Genomic DNA, 16,186 nt, shown 5'->3' on the forward strand with positions numbered 1-16,186 from the left:
ACTAAACTCCTTAACGTTAGGTATTCTGTGTTGTGTGTCCCTAATATAGTCCACAGTAATTAGTACAGTGCCTCGTTCATGGGGGACAATAAATATTGTTTTATTTGGTACTTTAAAATATGTATGCAAATAACTACTTTACAAGGTTGTTGTTGCTGTTTGTCCTTCGTTCTTGAAGAGGGCCAATAACATCATAAGGGTAATATCTTGACTTGCTTGTGGAATGGATTTAAGTGAGACAGAGCTGGGCAAAATCAGCCTCACTCTTTCCTCCAGAGTCCCTGCAGCCCAGTAGCAAGACATAGGTCAAGATGCCTGGCAATGACTCAGGATGCAATGGGTGACCTTGGCCTTTCTAAATTAAGGTCTTTCCCAGGCCTCACTTTATCTGAGGTCACACCTATTCAATGACTAGGGACTAGTTAAGAATTGAAACAAAGGTTGGCCCAATGGTATTGTAATAAATGAGAGTGGTATAATACTTTGTACTGTAATACTTTACGTTACAGAAATTCATGGGAGGGAGAGCTCAATTCTGTCTCAAATGATTAGAGGAGGCTTCATGAAAGGAATAAAGCTGGATCTAAAGAATGGGAGGAATTTCAAAGGCAGTAATGGCAAGGCTGGCTTTTCAGTGAAGAGAATGACATGAGCAAAGACTCGGATGTGGGAAAGGGAAAGGTTCATTTGGGGAGGATTGAATGACTAGCAACTGAAGGGAAAAGCATCTTGGGAAAACCATTACAGGATTCCTGAACGCAATTACAGACCTAGAATGAATAACTTGTACACATTCATTGTTGCCCTGGTCCAATTGTGGATCCTGACCTTACGGCTCCCTAGCAGATGAACATCAGTCAGTAAACTGGAAGTTCGTTGGTCCAGCTATAAAAAAAGAAGCTCTTGTAGATGAAGAAAAGTGATGCTAATGTTAGCTCAGGTTACCAACACATACAACAATCTTCGGACATACAGCAGAATACCATATCAGGGTGTGTCAACATTTTGGGCATGTGTGGGTTTACCTCCGGCACGTTGCACAAATACCGCAGCAGCTCACCGATGTACTGTATGACTGTCACTTTGTATTTTCTGCAGTCATCCCAAAACTGACTGGCTGAAAATTTGGTACGTAAAGCTAAGGTAGCACCTACAAATCATAGAGAAGATGAAGAATTGTCATATAAGTGGATAGTAAAGAAACCCAAAGGTGTTTTAGTGTATTCTTTCCAAGTAAATTTTTCATTATTTTCTTTCATAAGTGAAAATTCAAATATTAGCATCTTCCTGTATCTATTTATCATGGGGCAATTGGCATCTTGATAAAAAGAAAAAGATGATGCTTAGAAATACATTTTTGTTTATTGTTTGATCTTTATCCTCCCTGATACATAAAATCCCAAAGCTTAAAGAGAGGGTCTTCACAGAAAGACTTCACTAAAATTCTACTATGGAATGTTGTTATGGTATGGAGGGGGACCCTGGGTTCTCAGAGGCTTTGCCAGTCAGGTGTAAACTCTGGCAGGTCCTCCATCAAGTTGGAAAGACTCTAAGTCTGGGCCCAGCTATGGACTATTTGTCATCTGAGATTCAATTTAATTTCTGGGAGGCTCATTGCTCACTAGAAGGTTGGCCATCAAGTAATGAATGTTTGGCTAGTGTTCGGCAACTCAAGCAGACTATCTACTAAGAAGTCCGCAAACTGTATTTGCACCAGTAGAAGGAGACTGCATTTAAGAGACTGCATTAAATTTAGAAAGAAAACCAAACCCAATGCTCTCTTTTCTTGCAAGGTAGCCTGTATGCAGTAAGAAGAGGCTCTGCACAGGAATTTCAATTGGCTTTCCTAGCTTGTACACTAACTAGGTAATTTAAACAAAGACCCTTGGGCAAATCACTTAACCCCTCTGGGTCTGCTTCCTTATCTGTCAATTGACAGAGTTGAATTTAGAGATCTTGAAAGTCCCTTCTGGTTCTACCATTCTGTGACTCTGACACGTGACTAGGGCTGGCTGTAATATAAGCAAGAAAGAAATGTTATTCTTGTGTTTACAGGAGGCTTCCAAGCACACTTGACCTTCTAATAACCCTCATCAGAAACTGCATGCATATTTTGAAGGCTGAGGGTTGGCACAGCTGCTAAGGTGTGTAATTTGTAGCTGTTCTCTATATGCGCATCTCCGAATTCTAGTTTTATGACTTATTTAAGGAAAAGATTGAAAAGTCAAGCTCCATGTGAATCTAGAAATCTCCATAAGAATGACAAGCAGTTTTAATCACATCTACAGACAGGAAACAGGATTTCTGTACCAGGCTAGGGAAATACTCTTTATGTGAATAGACTAAAATATCAGAAACAAATACATTTCTGCTTATTGTTTGATTTTTATCCTCCCTGATACATAAAATCCCAAGGACTGAAGATAGAATCTTTACAAAAAGATCTCCATTAACTATGCCCAAAGGGCTACATAAAACCATGCATACCCTTTGACCTGGAAATACCACTACTAGTATCCCAAAAGAGATAAAAAACAAAAAGGAAAAGAACTTATAAAATATTTATAACAGCTCTTTTCTGGGGGTAAAGAATTGGAAATTGAAGGGATGCCCATCAACTGGGGAATGGCTGAACAAGTTGTGGTATATAATTATGATGGAATACTATTATATTGAGAGCAGGATGCTCTCACAAAAACCAGGAAAGACTTGCATGGGTTGATGCAAAGTGAAATCAATTATTTCACAAAGTAACAGCAATATTTTAAGGTGATCAGCTGTGAATGACTTTGCTATTCTTGGCAATACAATCATCCATGACAACTCTGAAGAATTTAGGATGAAAAATGCTATCCATTCCCAGAGAAAGAACTGGTGGTATCTGAATACAGACTGAAGTATATTTTTTTAAAAAAAATTCTTTATTTTTCTTGAGTTTTTTTCATCTATGTTTTATTTCACATGACTATTATGAATAGGTTTTGTATGACTACACATATACAACCTGTATAGGATTACTTGCCTTCTCACTGAGGGGGGTGGGGAGCCAGGAAGGGAGAGAATTTGGAACTCAAAGTTTTAAAAACAAATGTAAAAAATTGTTTTTACATGTAACTGGGAAAAATTAAATACTAAATAAATAAAAAAATACGAAAAAAAAACCCCTCAAAGATCTCCTTAATTAAACTTCCTCTACAGAGCCTCTCAAGGCATAAAGGATGGGCTTGGCTTAGCTTCTCAGGGAAGAGTGGGAATGGTGTTCTAGGTGAAACCTTTTTGCTCGTTGACAGATAGAAAGCAAGATTACAAACCTTTACTCAATTTAGTGTAACCATTTGAAAAGGACTTGTGACTAAGAAAAGACCATGACACCTAAATGAGATAATAGATGTAAAGCGCTTTGCAACCGTTTAAGCTCTCTACCAATGGTAGAACTGATTAAATAGCCCCTTAAGGTTTGCTACATGGCATCAATAGAGCCTCACAATAACCCAGTGAGGAAAATATGACAGGTATAGTTATCTCCATTTTATAAATGAAGAAACTGAGGTATAGAGGGGTTTGGGGATTTGCCCATAGTTACTCAGCTGGTAAATCTAAGAGGCAGAATCCGGATGTTTCTTCCTGATTCCAAGTCCAGGGCTCTATTCAAATATACTGCCTCATGAGAAGACAAGATGACCACCTTCAATGAGATGACCACCTAGCAGCAGGCAGGAATTAGAAATCTATTCTCCAGTCATCTCAGACCATAGCTTTCTTGACAGTGGGAGCCCTGAAAGCATGGTACCCTCTGAGTAAGGCCAACCCTGATAAATTAGGAAAACGTGCACGAAGCCAGATTGTAAACTCACTGAGGGCAGTGACTGTCTTTTACCTCTTTTGGTATTCCCAGTACTTAGCAATGCCTGGCACATAGTAGGCCCTCGATGGATATAAATTTAACAGGATTCTTATTTATTTATTTTCAGTTTTCAATTGAGTTCTAAATTATTTCCCCCTCTCCAAGACTGTATGCAATCTGACATAGGCTATACACGTGCAATCAGATTAAACATATTTCCACATAAGTCATGCTGTGAAAGAAGAATCAGAGCAAAAGAAAGGAAAAGCAAAAAACAACTAAAAAAGTGAAAATAGTCTGCTTCGACCTGCATTCAGACTCCATAGTTCTTTCTCTGGATGTGGATAGCATTTTCCATCATGCGTCTTTTGGAAATATCTTAGATCACTGCATTGCTGAGAAGAGTTAAGTCTAATAAAGTAGGTCATTGCACAATGTAACATGATTTGTTTTTGTTTGTTTGTTTTTTTGCAGGGGGGAAGGCAGGGCAATTGGGGTTAAGTGACTTGCCCAAGGCCACACAGCTAGTAAATGTGTCAAGTGTCTGAGGCTGCATTTGAACTCAGGTCCTCTTGACTCCAGGGCTGGTGCTCTACTCACTGTGTGACCTAACTGCCCTGTAACGTGATTTTTGAAAATCAAAGTTGCAACTTTCTTCAATAACCTCTGAACCAAGGTACCAGAAAGAAGTGCTGGTTTGTTTTCATTTTTTTGTGGGGGGAGGTAAGGTATTCTCTGACTTCTCTACCATGTCCCAGAAATCTTATTCTTGGGATAACCTCATCATCCTGTAAAATGTCATCACTGCCCTCGGGCTCTCTGATTGGAGTTTGGGGCCATAAACTCCAAACCTCCATTTCAGGAGAGAGCTCAGCTTATTTCTCACCTGGCAGCAGTACTTTGGGACTTTGACTGACTTTTCCACCATATCCTCCAGGTGCATTCTCAGCTTGGTAAAAGAAGAAAGGGGACAGTTTTCATATTAAGGGAGGTGGCAAAAGCTTGGCACCATCTTCTCAATTTATATTGTCCTTACTTATCTAGGTGAGAGGCAGTATGGCATAAAGGACAGCATGCTGGCCTCAAAGTCAACAACTTGGGTCCTTTCTGAGACATCCTGGCCAACGTGATCCCAGGCAGGTTACTTAACCACTCAGTGCATTCAGCAAACTCTCTTAAGACTATAAGATTACACAATTTAGAACCATGCCCAAAGGGCTACAAAAATGTGTGTACTCTTTGACCCAGCAATACCACTTCTAGGGCTGTACCCCAAAGAGATCACACAAGTGGGAAAGGAACCTGTATGTACAAAAATATTTATAGCAGCTCTTTTTGTGGTGGCAAAGAATTGGAAATCAAGGGGATGCCCATCAATTGAGGAATGGCTAAACAAATTGTGGTATATGAATGTAATGGAATACTATTGTGCTATAAGAAATGAGGAGCAGGCAGACTTCATTACAACCTGGAAAGACTTATATGAACTGATGCTGAGTGAGGGGAGCAGAACCAGGAGAATATTATACACTATTACAGACACACAGTATCTGTAAGGACTAACTTTGATAAGACTTGGCTCCTCTCATCAATGCAAGGTTCAAAGACAGCTCCACAAGACTCATGATGGAAAAAGCTATGCACATCCAGAGAAAGAATTATGGAGTCTGAATGCAGATTGAGGCAAACTTTTTGCTCTCTTTCTTTTCCTTCTTTTTTGGTTTCACTTCTTCTTTCTCATGATTCATTCCATTGGTTATAATTCCTCTTTACAACTGGACTATTATGTAAATAAGTTCAGTGTGAATGTATATGTAGAACCTACATTGGATTACATGCCCTCTTGGGAGGGGGGAGGGGGAGGAGAGGGAAAGAGAGAAAATTTGGAATCTAAAAACTTGTGGAGCTGAGTGTCATAAACTAAAAATAAAAAATAAATTTATTAAAAAATATTTATAGGAAAAAAAAGACCATAAGACTATAATGAGACCATGCCATGTGTTGATTTGCATTGGCAGAGGGAGTTTCCTCATTGGGAATTTACTCTTCTAATAAAACAACAAGAAATTACCTAGGGTACTTGCTTTATCCCTTCAGTAAACTGTCAGCAACTTGAGGACACTTTTCACTGCATCCCAGCACAAGATGATCCCATTAGACTGTGAGTACTTTAAGAGCAGGGACTCTTCTGCCTTTCTTGGTATCTCAAAAGCTTAATTAGCACAGGGCCTGGCACACAGTAGATACTTAATAAATATTGAATGATGGACTGACTTAGTATGCACTCAGTACAAGCTTGTTGAATTGTACTGCACTGAACTGGACAGAGGCCTTGGAAAAAGAAATAGGACCAGAGGTAACCAGGGCATCCTCCCTACGCTAGGGAGTTCTTTAGGAAAGCTGTAACAGGCACCCTATTGTCATAAAATAGAAAGGGATGAAATAAAGGAGAAATAGGATTCTGACGTCAGTGGGGAACGATTAAAGGCTTCTGGAAATGGTTATGTCATAGGCTCTGGAGTTTATAAATTGTTTTTAAACATGGATGGGGCCCTAAAGCATTTCAGAGCATCTTCTACCTTAATATATGATGCAATTCTCTTAAGGCATTCTAAGGAACTGTATATTAAAACCAGGGCAGCTAGGTAGCATGGCAGATAGAGCGGTAGCCCTGGATTCAGGAGGACCTGAGTTATGGCCTTAGATATTTACTAGCTGGGCAAGTCATTTAACCTTGTTTGCCTCAGTTGCCTCATCTGTAAAATGAGCTGGAGAAGGAGGTGGCAAACCGCTCTAGTATCTCTGTCAAGAAAACCCCCAAAAGGGGTCACAAAGAATCAGCAATGACTGAACAAAAACAATGCTAGAAATAGAAGGCTAGGAAAAATTGAGAACCTTTGTTTTTGTTTCAGGAGGGTGCATAAGACTTGATCAGCCACTTTCTCCTGTCAGAGACAACGGGGGACAGTTCCAATACCATGAGTTCAAGGTTTACGAAGAACTTTACAACTTACAAAGCTCTTTCCCCTCAATAAACCTATGAAGTAGGTAACACATGTACCATTGCCCCCCAATTTACAGATTTGTGAATTGAGCCTTAGAAAGGTAAAGGGACTTGCTGTAAGGTCACACATCTAATAAGCAGCAAAACAAGGGCTCAAACCAAGAACATTGAACTGGAAGTCAGCAGCTTAAAAACACTAGTCAACTTTCTGTGCCTTGGTTTCCTCCTTTGTAAAACAGGTGAGATTAGATGATTTCTATTCTCCCTTCCAATTCTAAATCTTTATTATTGTTTTAAAATTTCTTTTTGTCCTCAACATAGCATTTTCTGTCACGAGGAATTCTGGCACATTCAATCTTTAAGCTGGCACCAACAACAGTGTCTGGGCAGTAAGGTCTCCCTCCGCCCTCACTTGCCTAGGCCTTGAGATTCCACCACCTTTCCTTGCCTGTCTTCCACTTTGTCACTTCTTTCTTTCTTTCTTTTTTTTGCTTTTTTTTGGGCAGGGCAATTGGGGTTAAGTGACTTACCCAAGGTCACACACCTAGTACATGTCGCTCTCTTTCTTTACTTCCCTAGAACTAGAATCAGAGAAGGTAGCTTTGAATCTCCGTGGTTAGAGTCACTATTGTGACCGCCTCAACACCAATCCAGGGGAAAAAATGGTGGGCAAACTGCCACTGGGGATGTCGACTGGGGAACGCGGAAGTCTTGGGGTATGGGGTGGATTTTCCCAGGCACACCTAAGTGAAAGTCACAGCACACTCTTTGAGAATAACTGTTATGATTTATGATCTGACCCTTGACTCAGTAATCTTTCCATTAAGCCCCAAACCCTTTTTTATGTTAGTTCTTTTGAGGTGTAGGTGTTGACTGAACCCTAACACTTGGTGAAAAGGACAAGCTTACCTTTTGCAATGCATCCATGTAATCCAATCAAGAGGGCAGCGCTGTGATACAAGGGCAGAGCAGTGTAGATCACATCCTCTGAAGTGATATTGCTTGCTTGGATGATACCAGTGCCATACCATATGCGTCGATGATTGATCACTGCAGCTTTGGGGAGACCTTTGCAAAGACATGGCAGAAAGACTCAATAGGCTGAGGGAGCCCATCTGCAAACATATCAGCCTAATTCACAAATATAGTGCTTTAAGATTTGCAAAGCACTTTCCTCATAACAATCCTGTGAGGAGGTAGGCGCACATAATAACAGATGATATTTATATAGCATTTTAATGTTTGCAAAGTACATTCTATACTGTGTCACATTTGATCTTGATTATAATGCCTTGAGGGCAGCTAGGGGGTGCAATGGATGGAGCACTGGACCTGGAGTCAGGAAGACTAGAGTTCAAATGTGACCTTAGCGCAAGAAAATTAGAAAGTAGGAAGGGACCAGATAATAAAGAGCTTTCAATGCCAAACAGAAGAGTTTATATTTGATCCTGGAGGTAACAGGGGGAAGTGGGAAGCAGGCCAGGGGTAAAGGAGGTAGCAAAAGTCTTTCAGGAAGACTTGGCAAACATACCCAAGTCTCCCCATTCTTCAAAAACCTTCATCAGACCTTCTCATCAAAGTCACCAAAAAGCTATTAATTGGTCAATATGATGGTCTTTTCTCATTCCTCATCCTTCTCAATCTTGTTGTTGAGTTGTTTTAGTCGTGCCTGAGTCTTTGTGATCCCATCTGGGGTTTTCTTGGCAAAGATACTGGAGTAGTTTGCCATTTCCTTCTCCAGCTCATTTTATAGATGAGGATACTAAGGCAAACAGGGTTAAAATGACCTGCCCAGTGTCACACAGTTATTAAATGTCTGAGGCCAGATTTGAACTCAGGAAGATGAGTCTTCCTGACTGCAGACCCAGCATTCTATCTATTGTGCCACTTAGCCTCCCCCTTCTCAACCTGCAAGCAGCATTTAATACTGACGACCCCCAGTTTTCTCCTGGATACTCCCTGCTCTCTTAGTTTTTGTGTCTCTTCTCTCTCCTGGCCCTCTTCCAACTTGTCTGACTGCTTCTTCTCAGTTTCCTTTGCTGGTTCAATATCCAAGTCAAGTCTGCTAGTTGTGAGTATTCCTAAGGCTCTGACCCCCAACTTTTCTCTATAGTATCTCTCGGTGACCTCATCAATTCCTATGTGTTTAATTACCATCTCTATGACCATGATTTCCAGGCCTACTCTCTCCCCGGAGATACAATACTGCATCACCAGTTTTCTATTGGATATTTCAAACTACCTGAGTCAGAAACACCTTTGACTCATCATATCCGTATTCAATCAACTGCAGTGTATTCCTATTGTGTCTAGAATCAAACATAAATTCTACTGCTTAGTTTTTCTTTCCAGCCTCAGTGGACTTTACTCTTCTCCCACATGCTGAGATCCAGCCACATCAGCTTCTCTTGTCCTCACATGCAAATAACACTCCATTCCTGTGCCTCATCGCTGGCTTGCCCCTTTTCACCTCTGCCTCATAAAGTCTCTCTTTTAAGACGTAGCTCAACTACCACCTTCTACAGGAAGTTCTAACAATTAAAGATGACCCAAAGATAAATGGGTCATCATAGGAATGAATGACTTCATCTCTAGCCATCACCTTCCTGGAGGACTTTCAGGAGAGGCTGAACAAACACGTGTTAAGGAGGGGAGGGGAATTCCCATTTAGGTATGGGTTGGACTATATGACCTATGAGGTTCAATGTTGAGGTTCTGTTTGGTTTTGCACTAAAATTCAGTCTTTTGTGCACCTGCCTGTAGTTTTCTATGCAATGTCTGAATGAGAAAAGAGAAGGCAAATGGGCAGAAGGAGGTAGGGCAGGAGTTTTTTTAATCATGAGTTTATCCTCAGGAAAAGGAAATATGATGCTATGAACCAGAAAAGAAAGGGAAGAGAAGACGATAAAACTCAGGAGCCAGTGTAGGAGAAGGAAAGGGCTTTGTGAGTGGATATAGTCAGTAGGCCCTGCTGAATCAACTCCTTATCCCCATAGAGTCATGGTTTACAGATGGAGGGAGTAGTGGGGGAGACTGAGTTCTAAACTAGAATTCTAGTTAGTAGAAAATGCATTTTCTAATAGAACTGTGTTCACACAGGGTGCGGTTAGGCTCCATAGTACGATACTACATTTCAGATACATTGTCAATTAAATAGACTGTTGTAGGCTGACCTAAAAACCTCACCAGTTTTTATATTTTTATGGGAAAACAACTTGTATAAAAACTTTTGTAGAGTAGGGGCCGAATGAGCACTCGTTAGGGATATTGTGTATGTGGAGGGCAGGGAAATTCCTTTTTAGGTACGGATTTGTAGGCTGGGCACAAAATGTACTTCAGAAACAACTCAAAGTTCATATCCTTCCTGGCAGAGTCAACCGTCTCACCTTAATGTAACTCATGTAACACTTGGGTCCCTGACAGGACTGATAAGTATAATTTTTTTTTAGTGGTGGTGGTGGCAGAGAGAAAGAAGGAGCAGATTTCACAAGATCTCTCTGGCTCATGTCCCCACCCAGGGAGAACCTGGAAACATCAGTATTTGGGCTTGTTTTACTCTCCCCAAAGGGGCCCTCAGCTTTCTTTATAAGAACCCAGGCTAACAAGACATCAAATAGGATACTGGTTTTATTTAACCCAAGAAAAAACACAGAATAGGTATACTGGAACCCCCTGTCAATTAGAAAAACTCTCTTCCCTTTTCCATAGGGACTTGCATAATCCTTTTTACTTTTGGTACTAAATTAGGGGGCTCAGGGTCACAAAGGGAGTTTATCTTTCTTCTTGTACTTGAACAGTTGGCATGAAGAGATAAATCCAAATTGTTCCATATACAGGGTGTTCTAAAAGTCCTGATGCAGTTTTAATCTATTAAAGCTAAAAAACGTACTAAGACTTTTGGGACAGTATATATGTATACATATATTATATGTGTGTGTATACTTATCCGACCTGTGGTAGAGGATTTATGGGAAGGAAGAGATTTTGGGTAGGAAGAGATCTGCTTCCAGATGTGAGGAGACACATGGTCTGTGAGGAGGATGGAGTCTCCAAGCTGCATGTAGGACCATTTAATTTACAAATACCCACTGTTCCCACAGAGCGCCAAAGAACTAAGACCGGAAAAAGTGGTTAAAATGGTGACAGAGTTCTAATGGGGAGGGCCAAATATGAGGACCTTGCCCTTATAAATCCTAGAGGGTTATATGTATCAGAGAAAGGAAGGTGGGTGATGAGGGAAGAGACAGCTAGGGTAGACCCCAGGCCTAGTGCCACTCTGACCAGATGTTAGACACCAGATTGTATGCCAAACCAATTAGGATTTCAGATGCCAAGTCTATTGTACAGTCTGTTCTGATATATCTTTTAGGTATATTTTATTAGGTATGATTACCTTTTTGGGATGTAATTACTGAGCTGGTACCATTTGTTAATTCAGTTCAGTCTCTGGGAATACAGATCTATGGACTTTAACTACCTGCCTTAGCACAGTGGCTGCCACATAGTGCATAGTTAATAAATGTTCATTGACTAACTGCCACCACCACCACTATTCTCAGATCCTTGGTGTTTGGAGAAAGACTGACACACCAGTGCTATCTTCTATCATCAAAAGACTCTATAGGATGGAGACTCCAACCAACTAGTACCTTTGGATAGCAAATGCTGACTCCTTCCACTCTACCTAGTGACTTGGAGTCACTGTCTCCTGAGACAAAGCCTCTCCTTCCCATTTCACACTCACTTTTTTCCTGGCTCTATTCCTGACTCCATGTACTTTTCCATGTCTACACTAGCAGCCTTCTCAATCTAGAGATGCCTCTGGCTCCCTTGGTTCTCTCTTCTGACTGCTAAGTCCTTTCCTAGAACCTCTATTGAAGGAAGTGCCCAGGCCAGCCAGGCTTATTTCTCTCCCAGATCCATTCCTAACTCTTTAGACTCTTCCACTATCTCTTTTCTGCCAGCACTTCCTTGCTGTTTTTCAGCTATCTTTTCTGTATTATTTTTCCTCTTTATACTGTAAACTCCTTGTGGTTAGGGACTGTCTTTTTTCATATATATACATTTGTACCCCCAGTATTTAGCATAGTGCCTGGCAACTACTAAGTGTTTAATAAATGATGTATTAATATATCTATTGATTGAACAATCTGTCTATCTACTGACTTCATACTCTTGTCCTCATCCAGCTCAATTTTTCTACAACCTAGTCCCTTTTCTCCTTTCTATTGTTCCCCGAAGAACTGGCTGGTACTTGATGATTAACAAACTTCCCTTCATCCTCAAGATTTTCTTTTTTTTTTCCTCTTTCAACCTTCTAGTATTCACAGAAACCTGGTTCCCTCCAGGAAATACTATATCTTCGGCTATTCTAACTCTGCAATGCTGATTGTTCTTTCTCCCATGTTGCCTGATCCTTTAAGCCAGGAAGAGGAGGTGACATACTTCTTGTTGCCTACTGCCATTTGCAGACCCTCCCTCTACCACCATAATTCAGCAACTTCTCTTCCTATAAGAGCTTGCTCAATCCGTCTACATCTGTGATATCTTGGCTTCAAGATAACCTTTCCTCCTTCCTTCCTTTCTTCTGGCAATCGGGATTAAGTGACTCGCTCAGGGTTACACAGCTAGTCAATGTCTGAGGCCCCATTTGAACTCAGGTCCTCCTGACTCCATGGCCAGTGCTCTAGCCACTGCACCACCTAGCTTCCCCCTTTTCATCTTTCTTGAAGAGTTTAATACCTAGTTCATAATCTTTCTCTCTGCAACTCATCTCTTTCTATACACTTGGGAACTTCATTATACATGTTAGTGTCCCTTCAAACACACTAGCATCCCAGTGTTTCAATCTCCTATGGTGGGTGGGGGTGGGGGAGGGGAAGAGGAAGGGGAATGGAACAAGCACTTATTAAGCACCTACTGTGTGCCACACACTGTTCTAAGTGCTTTATAAATATGATCTCATTTGATCTTCACAACAACCCTGGGAGGTAGGTGCTATTAACATCTTTATTTTGAAGAAACTGAGGTAGACTGAAGTTAAATGACTTTGCCCAGGACCACACAGCTGGAAGTATCTGATGTCAAATTTGAACTCGGGTCTTCTGGTTTCCAGGTCCAATGTGCCATCTACTGTACCACCTAGCTGCCTACGATCTTTATCTGTGACTCCACCTCAGCCACTCACAGGGCTGGTCATGTTGTAGATACATCATCACTAATAACTCCATCACCATCTTAATTTTAGAACTCTGAATTTGCCATTCTGATCATAATCTCCCATATTTTCATTTCTCTATCTCATGTCACCCAAACCTATTCTTTGTCTCACTGGAGCCTCCCTCCACCTCTCCCTGTACTCCTGGTTAATGACTCTTGTTCTGGCCTTGCTTTCTTGTCTTTATGGTTTTCACCCTGTAAGTGACTGGTTTCAGCTGTACACCATGCTCTACTTTAGACCTTTCGCCCTCAAATCATTCAAATTTTGCCAATATTCATTTGGTTGTTGTAGCTGTCCAGGGCTTTTTAATTCAATTCAGATCAATGATGTTTTGAGGCACAAGTCAAGACATCACTCATAAGCATAATGCCATTGGTCCTCTTTGAAAAAGAAGGAGGAACAAACAGTTATCAAGCATTGATTGTTCCAGACACTGCCCTATGCACTGGCGACACAAAGACAGAAATGGAACAGTCCCTGCTCTCAAGGAACTTAAGTGTATAGGTGACAAGTTGAAGGCAAGACTGTAAAGTTGCATTTTCCTCTATTAATGTCAATTTAAAAAAATAGTAAACAAACAGAAAACCACATTGGGGCCTTGTATTCTCTACATGTTTTCGTTAGTTGTGTGACTGGTACTTGTGATGTTTCATGGCTGCAAATCCCAGAACACTACGGTCTCTGAGAAAAAGCTTGCAACACATGTTGACTTGTGTGCAAGAAATGAGATAAAATACATTTTCTAGGAAATGGAGGTGGCCAATCATGTATTGAGAGCCTAAGAGCTGAAATGGTATCCATACAGGGTCAGAAGATGTAAAGAAAGTCTGCATTGTATAGTGCATTGGGTAGTGAATTTATGGGAGGATATAGACAGGCATCAAACAGGGTAAGAAGATGTAGATGTAGATAGGTTGCAATTTGCACCACTAGAGAGAGTGCCGACATTCATGAAACCATGGACCCATTATTGGGATATTAAAGTACGAAGGCACAACCAGTGTATCTGGAATTTAGTACAGAGCATCCCATCCCTGGAATAAACACCCTTCTCACCTCTGTCTCTTAGAATTCCTAGCTTCCTTCAGAATTTAGCTCAAACACTATCTCCTCCAGGAGGTCTTTCTTGATTCCTTCCTCTCCCAACTGTTAGTGCCTCCTCATTGAAGTGGTCTTGCATTTATTTTACGTACTTGAGTGTACATGATATCTCCCCCTACAGAATGAACAGAGAGCTCCTTGGGGGAGGGCTGTTTTATTTTTGTCTTGGGATCCCCAACTCCTAAGAGAGTGCATAGCACCCACTGCCTAGCAGATAAGTGCTTGTTAATTGGTAGCAGATAAGTCATGGGGAGTTATCTAAGATATATAGTCAGTCAGTCAATAGACATTTATTAAGTGCTGTTTTATTAAGGCACTGTGCTAATATAGAGGTTAAGTAATTTGCCCAAGGTCACACAGTTGGTAAATAAAGGTGGGATTTGAATATAGGTCTTCATAATGCCAAGCTTAGCAATCTATCCATTACATTACACTCCTTCTATATATATGGAAGTAAATACATATGGGAATAATACATATGGAAAAACACGTACACAGAGCTAGCTACATAATACAAAATCATTTGAATCTTTCAGAAGCAAACAATGTATTTGCTCAATATTTAAAATTATTAAATTGACTAGATTAAATATTCTGATATCCTAATTGTGGGGGAAGGCAACAAGCATTTATTAAGCACCTACTATGTACCAAGCACTGTTCTAAGCATTTTACAAATATTACCTCATTTTATCTTCACAACAACCCTAAGAGGTAGGTGCTATTATCATCCTTATTTTGAAGAAACTGAGTCAGACTGAAGTTACGACAATCCAACAAGAAGTATAGCAGACCTAAGCTTAATATGACTGGGGTGAGGGTCCTTAACTTTTTTCTGTGTTCTGAACTCCTTTGGCAGTGTAGTGAAGCCTACAGAACCCTTCTCAGAATAATGATTTTTAAAAAATTCATAAATGAGGAAAATGCTAAATTTTAGTGAAAGGTTAGTGAAAATAAAGACATAATTTTATTTAAGTTCAGGGACCTCTTGAAAGGTTGGTGGGCTCCAGATTAAGAAGCTCTGTTTTAGAGAAAATTTTACTAGAACAAACATTTTGCAAATATGACAAGTGGCCAACTTTCTAGTATGAGTATAGAATGGGTCCAGAGATAGGAAATAGCTCTGAATGGATACAGAAAGCTAGAGTTATAGTCCTTAAGGAGGCACCAAATTTTCTGATGCCCTTTCTTTTGCTGCCCTCCAAAGAAAGCTTCTTAGGGTCTATGGCTGGCAGAAGTGACCTGGTTTATATACTATGAACCCTGTGGACCCAGGGCCATCCTCAGATTTGAGTCTGGATCAGGGCAAGCTCAGAAAGCCTGCCACTTCTGCTTTGGGCTCTGCTGACCAAGAGAATTCTAAGAAGATGGATGGTTTTGAGTGGTGGGGGATGGGATAAATTCAATTACACAGTATAATTTATTCCAGGTCCTGGATCCCCACAAAGATGGCCCCATTCTCAGAGCTTTCCAAAGTTGCCCTAGGGTCCAGGGCAACTCTAATATAGCCGCTAGGCAGGACAAAAGAAAGAAAGGTCTAAATTTATAAGGGAGGGTATTGAGCTCTCAGGATTTTAGAGAGTGATTTTGCAACCTTAAACGAAGGGTTTTTTTAGTGTTAGTTTTTTAATCTAGCTCAAGTTCTTCTAGTCTTACTAGTATTTTGTTTGTCTACATTATTATTATTCTGGATAAAATAAAATAACAGAAAACCCTGCCAACTATTAATTTGCTCCATAACTGATCTCATTCATCATTTGATTCAAAAAATAAATATTTTTATAGCTAACTCTTAATCTGTACCATTCCAGGAAGGGTAATGAAGTAGGTAGCATATGTGAAACAAGCTTTTCTCCTGTAGGAGGCTAAATAGGATCAGGTTATGAAATATGATCTGTTATAGGCAAAACATTCATTGTCTCATCAGCTTTTCCAAAGGAGGGGAAAACCAACACCTTAACCCCATATTCAGCTCCCACTGGAGAAGTGTGTTGCTTTCTGAACTCGTTAGCTGTCA

General features: G+C 40.4%; 1 protein-coding gene across 1 annotated transcript in view; it reads right to left on the minus strand.

Annotated features, from left to right (window-relative positions):
• Nucleotides 1-16,186, minus strand: part of SLC27A2 (solute carrier family 27 member 2) — a 65,443-nt gene that overhangs the window by 29,087 nt on the left and 20,170 nt on the right. The window contains exons 3-4 of the mRNA XM_036736983.1: nt 7,758-7,916; nt 1,026-1,150 (exon numbers count right to left, since the gene is read on the minus strand). Coding sequence (XP_036592878.1) covers nt 1,026-1,150; nt 7,758-7,916 — 284 coding nt within the window. The remainder of the gene's footprint in view (nt 1-1,025; nt 1,151-7,757; nt 7,917-16,186) is intronic.

This window comes from Trichosurus vulpecula, chromosome 8, assembly GCF_011100635.1.
Source record: "Trichosurus vulpecula isolate mTriVul1 chromosome 8, mTriVul1.pri, whole genome shotgun sequence".
In the NCBI taxonomy this organism is placed as follows: domain Eukaryota; kingdom Metazoa; phylum Chordata; class Mammalia; order Diprotodontia; family Phalangeridae; genus Trichosurus; species Trichosurus vulpecula.